This window comes from Orbicella faveolata, unplaced genomic scaffold, assembly GCF_042242905.1.
Source record: "Orbicella faveolata isolate gen_17 unplaced genomic scaffold, um_ofav_v1 contig_13, whole genome shotgun sequence".
Taxonomy (NCBI): domain Eukaryota; kingdom Metazoa; phylum Cnidaria; class Anthozoa; order Scleractinia; family Merulinidae; genus Orbicella; species Orbicella faveolata.
Window position 1 is genome coordinate 12,974,279 of NW_028301540.1, and position 8,222 is coordinate 12,982,500.

General features: G+C 40.1%; 1 protein-coding gene across 1 annotated transcript in view; it reads left to right on the forward strand.

Moving 5' to 3' along the window:
• Positions 1-2,288: 2,288 nt before the first annotated feature.
• LOC110048819 (polycystin-1-like protein 2) overlaps positions 2,289-8,222 on the forward strand; it is a 23,315-nt gene continuing 17,381 nt past the window's right edge. Inside the window, exon 1 of the mRNA XM_089285839.1 lies at positions 2,289-2,899. Within this exon, the coding sequence (XP_089141965.1) occupies positions 2,439-2,899 (461 nt within the window). The 5' untranslated portion in view covers positions 2,289-2,438. The remainder of the gene's footprint in view (positions 2,900-8,222) is intronic.

Sequence of the window (8,222 nt, forward strand, 5' to 3'; positions counted from 1 at the left end):
AAAGCAAAGCTACAAGCACAACGTAAACAACACCCCAGAATGCACTCCTTCGAACCGACTAAGTGTGGTCACGTGGAGATGCCTTCACGTGGTACAAGTCCACATTTGTTATAAGTCAACTTACAAGTCGCTATAGACGAGTTATAAGTCGACTTATAAGTCGTCATGGATGAGTTATAAGTCGACTTATCAGTTGCCATAGACGAGTTATAAGTCGACTTATAAGTCGCCACGGACAAGTTATAAGTCGACTTATAAGTCGCCATAGACGAGTTATAAGTCGACTTATCAGCCGCCATAGACGAGTTATAAGTCGACATAGACAAGTTATAAGTTGACTTATAGGTCGCCTTAGACGTAAAAGACGGATAAGTCGTCTTGGACGAGTCATAAGTCGTCTTATAAGTTGTTTTTTTCCATCTCAAAAATTTTTGGTGAATGTCCTATTGGGGGCTCCGTACAGTGGTTATTGCAAGTACATTAAAAGTCTTGCCATGTTTCTAAGGCAACTGAACTTTGAAATGACCATGATTTACCAGTCAATATTCTGTTTTCACATTTCGAGTTGAGCATATAGTTCTAACACCGACAGACATACTGAATAGGTCTAGATCAAGGTAAACGTAAAAGTTATAACTGTAGACTATAAATTAGCTTTTCACGAATAGTCCTTGGCGTCGTAAGATACCAAACACCTCTGTGACAAACTTAAGAATTGTTTTACAGAAGTAAGAAAGAAAAGGACGGTTCAAACTACTTGGCATGCCAATGTTAGAGCCTTTGGAGATCTATTTAAAGCCGGAAGGGGGCAGCAGCTAGCACCTCTGTTGCTTAGACCAGAGAGTTTGTTAACAGAGGAAAAGAATTCGAGAGGAAAGGACGCTTCTTCCGTGAGCTAATAATTGTTTTATTAAACACTGAACGAAAAAATCGAGAATCATTCGAGCATCCAACAGCACAACAATACACCATTACGACGGAACGGCAGTGGAAACGTTCGATATGCACATACAGTGAGTAGTGAGTCTTACGCAAAATAGATCGCTTTATTTATACCAAAACAATTGACGCAAGACCGCAAAAAAATCTGCCTGAAATATTCGAAAAAGATGCGATAAGACATTAGCAGTTGCGAAAGGCACGTGACGTGCACTGTAAATCGAGCCCAGTATTTTAATAAATAAATAATTATGCAGTTAACTAAAAAGACACAAATACAGACACAGGAGAATAGACCTGGCAAGTCCAATGTTTATTTCAAGCTAAGAACATATTCACCAACTACAGCTGTCGAAATTGATTTGACTTCTTTTACTATAATAAGAACGATTTAAGTAAATAATTATTCAAAACCAGGTGAATTTCAAAATAGAAAAAGCAAAATAAGTAGGCTTGATTAAAATAACTGGAGGAAATAATCCTATGTAACATACTTCGTGCGGCGGATGTTTCTATCGAACGCTCGCAGATGGTTTTAATTGCGGGCGAAAATTTTGACTTACGTTTCCATGTTCAAGTTGAAACATTCCAGTTAAGATATCACAAACGTAGAGGACTGCTTAAAGGCATTTTCCATCATAAATGTCGCAAATCGTTTCTACTACACTAAACAACAAGGTCAACATCACTCAAAACACTGCTTCTGTCCTTAAGTATCTCCTTTCCATACGTCAGGACTCCTAAAGTGACCGCTGAACCATCCATTCTGAGGCGCAGTACCAATAGCCTAAAATCACAGTAAAAACTATTTTTTAAGTCAAAAAAGGTCGAAATGGCAAGAAAAAGTTCAAAACATTAATATACTAGGTCTAAACAATAGGAAAAAATACTTGATTTTTGCCTTCAGTTCTCCTTTAAGCTCCCTAATAGGAATTACTTCCCATACTTCGTCAAGCCTTTTTTCTGTGTTCTTCTGCTTCCTCATTGTCTAGTTTTATCAAACTACATGTATGAGTATCGCCGGTATCACGAAAGCCATGTATGCTCCAAAACATCGATGGATGATACTTTAAACCTCAATTTTTCACGCTCAAGTTTGATTTCTACAGTTTTTAAATTGATCCATGATATAGAACAATAATTTATTAGAGAAAGCATTGCTGATATCCTCTCAATATTTTGTTCGTAAAAAAAGCACCATAATAGCTAGAGGTCCGTGGTAAAATTTTCAAGCGTACCTGCAGAACAATTTTCTGAGTGATACTTATCAACACAGCCTAAATCGAAAGTAGATATTGTTGCCTTCTTCCTTGTCTGTATTTTTTTTATTAATTCTCTTTTCTTAGATATGTTTCAATTATGTAGGTCGAAAAATTTGCTTTATCAATTTTTGTTTTTCCGTTTTCAAGAGCTTTGCAGGTTGCAATAGCTGGATCTTGACTCTTGTGCCCAATGTTTACAGGTGCACGTGACTTTATGTTTGAAGCAATACATACACTATGCGTAAACTAATGAAAGTTGTTATTTTATGGTGTTTACATGTAGATGGAAAGTCCTACCAAACAACACCTAACCTCATCGCTATCATCTATGGTGGTACCGAAGTAATCCGAGGACAAAACGAAAACATCACGATGAATGCATCACTTTCCTATGACCCGGTCGCTGGACCAGGTAACTACTCCAGGATGAACTTCACCTGGTATTATGGTGAGATCGAAGGCAACTATTCTGGCCTACAGACAGCGGCAAGAGACTCCTTCTCAGGAATAAACCAGTCAAATGTTCGTTATATTGGGAATGATTCTGGACTTGAAGTTAGCTTTACTACTACCTCTTCCATGTTCCAGGACCTGACGACCTTAGTAGTTAAACTGGTGGTGGCAAAAGATTATCGCAGCTCAAGTGAGCATCAGCTTATACATTTGGTAAAAGGGGATCCGCCTCAAATATCTCAACGGTAAGAAAGTTATTTAACTGTTTATCAATTCTGTCATTTGCCCCTTAGTCTGCACTCTGCATTTGACCCCCGGTGCAATCTGCAGTCCGCAGTCTGCAGTTTACACTGACAACTCAAGGAACTATGTTGATTCTATTCTCTGCATTGTCCAGCTGATAACACCACGACTTTACACCAAACAAAATAACTTATGTGGCTATTAAGTCCAATTGGAGCATAGTTAAATAAATTAGCTATTCAGAAATACAGTCGAACCTCCCGTAAGCGACCACCCAAAATGTCAAGCCTAAGTGGTCGCTTACGGGAGGTGGTTGCTTACGAGAGCTGAGACCATACAGGGTTAAATTTGCCTCATTAGCATATGGTATTTGCACAGACGTACCCCATGTTTTAACTGTTTATTTATGTGAAAAGTCAATTTCGAGAAAATAGTGCGGTCCGGTATGTCCGAAAAATCGCTCCCATAGGGCTTTCGTGCCGAAATTAAATTTTTCGCTATTTTGCACTAATTTTGGGTCGAATAATAAGAATCCGATGGGGTTCAAATTTTCCGATTCCGTCTTCCCATGTTTCTGGCTCCTCAATGACTAAATTTATGCTAATTTATGCTAAGTAGATGCAAAATTAGGTTTTGCGAATGTCTTTGGTCTTAGATTCGAGGTACGGGGAGCAAACTTTACACGAAGCTTGCTCTTCATGACGTTCGTCGTATGACTTAGATTGGTTACCATGGCAACCAGCGATGACGTCAGGATTAACTACCTACTATTTTGGTGGCGGCCATCTTGGATCCGCCATCTTGGATTTTCGAACTCTCGTACTTCTAAAGGAAAACAGTGCATTTTAAATAAACTTTTAGGGTGCGTTTCTTTAAGAAAATCCAAGATTGGATTCTTAAATCCGAAAACGGATTTTGCGTTTCTTTTCTAAACAGAGTAACCCAAGATCTCTCGGATCAAGGGACCGAAGAATCTACTCTGTGCAAGGATTTTTCGGTTCCTTTGATGCACCATGATCTAAGTGATCTCGGATTGATCTGTTTAGTAAAGAAACTCAAAATTCGTTTTCGGATTTAACATTCCAATCTTGGATTTTCTAAAGGTCATTCCACTGAAAAAGAACCTGCACTGAGATTTTTGTCAAACTTTGCCTACTGATTGTTTACATTATAGGAACTTAAATTTTGAAATAAAAATGAGGGGTCCCCATGTTCGTTTAGGAGCAACAGCACCTTGTTTGTACCCAATAAATCCTTATAATAGCACCATGATTATAGTCACAATTGCTTGCGAAATTCACGTTTCCGACAATTGTTTCTTGTTCCACACCGAGAATTGATTCATATTTATTTTACACAGAGAAATTTATTACTCAATTCAAAACAACAGAAAAAAATGATAGGTACCCGTACTCGTTTTCGAGGAAATGACGATTTGCGCCTATGGTGAGGTCCAGCCGTAAAGAAAAAGACGCCATTTTTTAATGCGCACGCGCTAATCACGTGTGAAATTATGCGCAGTAGGGATGCGCAGTGCAATAATGGGGAATGATCTTAACGAAGAAATGCACCCTAAGTAACGAATGATAACATGTGCTGCTCGAACTGACGATTTTCTTTTCAGGGCTTAAAATTTCGAAACACGCCTAGAGTTTGGAGTTTTACGGCTATTTTTTTTCCACTTAGGCCTGGTTTAGACGTCGAATTTCATATGCGCCGAGTCAAATACCAATTTGAGTCGCTTTAAATGAAAAAAATGCGGCATTTGATTTAGACGTGGCATTTCACATGTGCCAAATCGAAATCGTGAGCGAAGGAAGCACAGTGATGGACATAATAAAGTTTAGTATTTTCCTTTCGGTGGCAAGTTTGTAATGGAAATTATTTAGGCAAGGCTAACGTAGAGAGTGGTGAACATCTGGATAAAATGAAACACTCTATTCGTATCTTCGTATCCTTTAAAGAGGCCCTCCACGAGCGTAGTCCAGAAATGGTTAACATATATGACGACATCCAGCCCTGGTACTCTGAAAATGTCAAACCACAAGACCGTGAAGAACAAGGGATTGAAATCGTGCGCGATTTATGATAGAGTACCTCAAGTAATTGCACAACCTGTTACAGCTCAATCATGCTTGCCGCTCAGGGGACTGGGAAGGCTACCTGGCAGCAATGGAATGCCTGATAAAGCACTTCTTCGCGCACGATCTCCTCAACTGCGCTCAGCTTATGCCATTCCACCTCGCGCAGATGAACGCACTCGAGCATGAGGACCTTATGACGTATGAGGCATTGAAGTCCGAGGATTTTGTTGTAGCAATGTCAGAGATCCCGTTCACGAGGTTGTTCACAGATCAGACGCTAGAACAGGAAATCAAAGTATTAAAGCGCCACGGAGGCATGTTCAGGTTAAGTCAAGACGAAGCCGCCCTGGATCACCTTCTTGTCACGTCACTGCATATCTACCGTATGGTAAAGCAATAAAACGCTTTACTAAAGTGTCCGAAGCTTCTGAGCGCAACGAGCACTATCAGCTCTCTTGGGATGTTGCTGTAAGAACGCGAAAAACGCCATGAAACTGCGCCAGTCGATAGAGCTGCACTGCGAAGGCAACCCATTTACAGGTGAGTCTCCCTTGAAGAGTGCGTTGTCGTCAGCTCTTGTGCCTGAAAAGGCAAAGGAAGATATACTGTGCTACGCAGAGAAGGGCCAAAAGCGGTTTGAAGCATTTGTTGAAGACAGACTGTTGCAATCTTCTAAGCACTCCTTATGGGACGCTATGAAAAAGCTGAGACTGGTTACGTTGTTTGCCAATGGATTATTAGCGCGCTTCTCCAGCAACACAACCATCAAGCTGGTCATGGTTTACAATAACAAAATCCAATGTAGTTTGATTTTGTTGCGCTCATCTAGTGAACGCAACACCTGCTGATCCCTAACCAGGTGTTGCGTTCACTAGATGAGCACTTGTCGCAAGAGATTTGTGTATCCTCTCCGGACACTGACGTACTGTACGGGTCCGCAAATGATCCCAGGACCGCAAATGATTCCGGACCGCAAATGATCCCCAAATTGGACCGCAAATGATCCTGGACCGGAAATGATCCCCGATAGGGACCGCAAATGGTCGCGACTAAAAAAATAAAGAATGACATGGATGGTGGGATGGTGTGGATAGGTAATTGACGTACGTGAATACCGATGTTTTTATTAAAGTCATCTTATAATTATAATGGCTTAATGATTAATTCACCTTCACATTTCATTACCGAGCTTAAAATTCACCATCTTTATTAACTTATCACTACTCACGATGACTTCGATAGTGTTGATCCTAGCAGTATGCACCTGTCTTAAATGAACTCAGTTAAATGACCTTGCTCTCCATGAGTTCTCGTAGCTCAGTGGATAGAGCGCCCGCCCGGTGTTCGGGAGGTCATGGGTTCGATTCCTGTCGGGGACTCAGAATTTTTCTTTGTCCTACGCTCGTATCATGTTGATTGATTCACCTTCACAATGGCTTACAACTTGCTTTCTTTCATACTTTCAACTAAATTTTGTTTCTAACTACGATGTTATGAATATCACCACTCAAACATCAAAACACGACTTGGCTTGCATTTCTTTGCAATTCTCAGTAAAATTCTGATCAGTGCAACATACGCTACATATCCTCCTCTGTTAAACATTGATGTTTCGGTGTTATAGTTAAATCACATTTTATCAACCATTAACGCCACTCGTCTAAAGTTTTAAATTAAAATCTAACCAACTATTAAGCAAGAAGCTGAAGCAACTATTAAGGAAGACGCTGTCACCTGAGTAGACCCACAAGCCTACAACGCTTCAACACTCTGTAAAACACCTAGTGTGTAGCACTGGAAATTTGAGCAAATTTATTTTGTAATTTTTCCTTGGTCGTATTTTGGCTTTAATTCCTCGGAAATGACTACTTGAGTATTCTAAGAAGCCAAAATTCCAAGCTATAGTTATGAAGTTCAGCTTCATGACCAAGCAAGGCTAAGGCTTGAGCTTCGTTTTGACAAGTTAGCCGTTTGATAGATGCGTGATACTATCGCCACCGGGATTTCGAGAATGTTTACAAGTATGTGTTTTTCTAAGACTTCTAATTCAATAGATCGTCTTCACGTGACGTGTTTTTATCCTCATCAGGTATAAGAGGCGGTATATTTATATCTGTTTACAATTAGCGTGCTTCGTTTGGAAACCAGGGCATTTTGAATTTCAGGGTTATGTAGGTTGCGTGACACAAGGCTACGATCGAGTTTGTTGAAAAATATATACTTATCTCATGATTTTGAGCCATTTTAGAAGTTAGAGCATTAGGAAAAGTGCTTATGTAAATGCTTGTTTGTTTAGTACTGATGATCAGTCGCCTGGAAAGCCAAAGTAATTTCCAGATGTTTACATTATATTCCGGCCGCCATATTGGTGTACCACGGATGTGTACCAACATGGCGTTTTCTTACTGGGCTCTGTAAATTTCTGGGAAACATTTACGACGAATTTCTGAAGTTTGGGGAAACGCACAGGCCTAAAACTTGGAGAAGTGTCTTATTTAGTTATCTTCTATAGCGTACATCACAATTTCTTAGCTTTTTCCATTGGTTAGTTTTCGATTTATTATTATTTTTTATTGCGTGACAGTGAAAACGATCTGAACCGTTCGAAGAACAAAACAGCAACTGTGGAATATTTTTTTGTAAAATGATAAAACATGTTTTTTAGTTCATAATTTTTGTATATGTTCTCAAGTTCCTCTGATATAAATCCATGCCATTCCTTATTTTTTGATCGGGATCATTTGCGGTCCAATATGGGGATCATTTGCAGTTTAATTTGGGGATCATTTGCGGTCCGGGATCATTTGCGGCCCTGGGATCATTTGCGGACCCGTACAGTACTAGTCCTACTACTCAACTTGGTGTCCAGGGGACGTCATGCAGACCTGAATAGCCTGAATTTTTGACAGGCAAGGGTGCAAACTACAGAGAAATTGATGTTACTCAGCGAGTCCAAGCAATTGGAATACACAAGTGTCAAAGTCTGATTAGACTACACCACTTCACCGGAGCCGACTGGGGAGAGAAGTTTGTCGGTATCACGAAGAATTCCTGGGTGAAAGCTTACATCTCACTCGATGACGACCATCTCGCAATCGACTGTTTCAGAGAGCTTGGTGAGGGTCTTATCTAAAACCAGTTAGCAACGGAGAACCGCCAACTCAAGTTAAAGACCTAGAGAAATTTGTCTGCCAAGTGTACTGCAAAGCGGGACCTACCACCCTTCCTGAACTTCGATGGG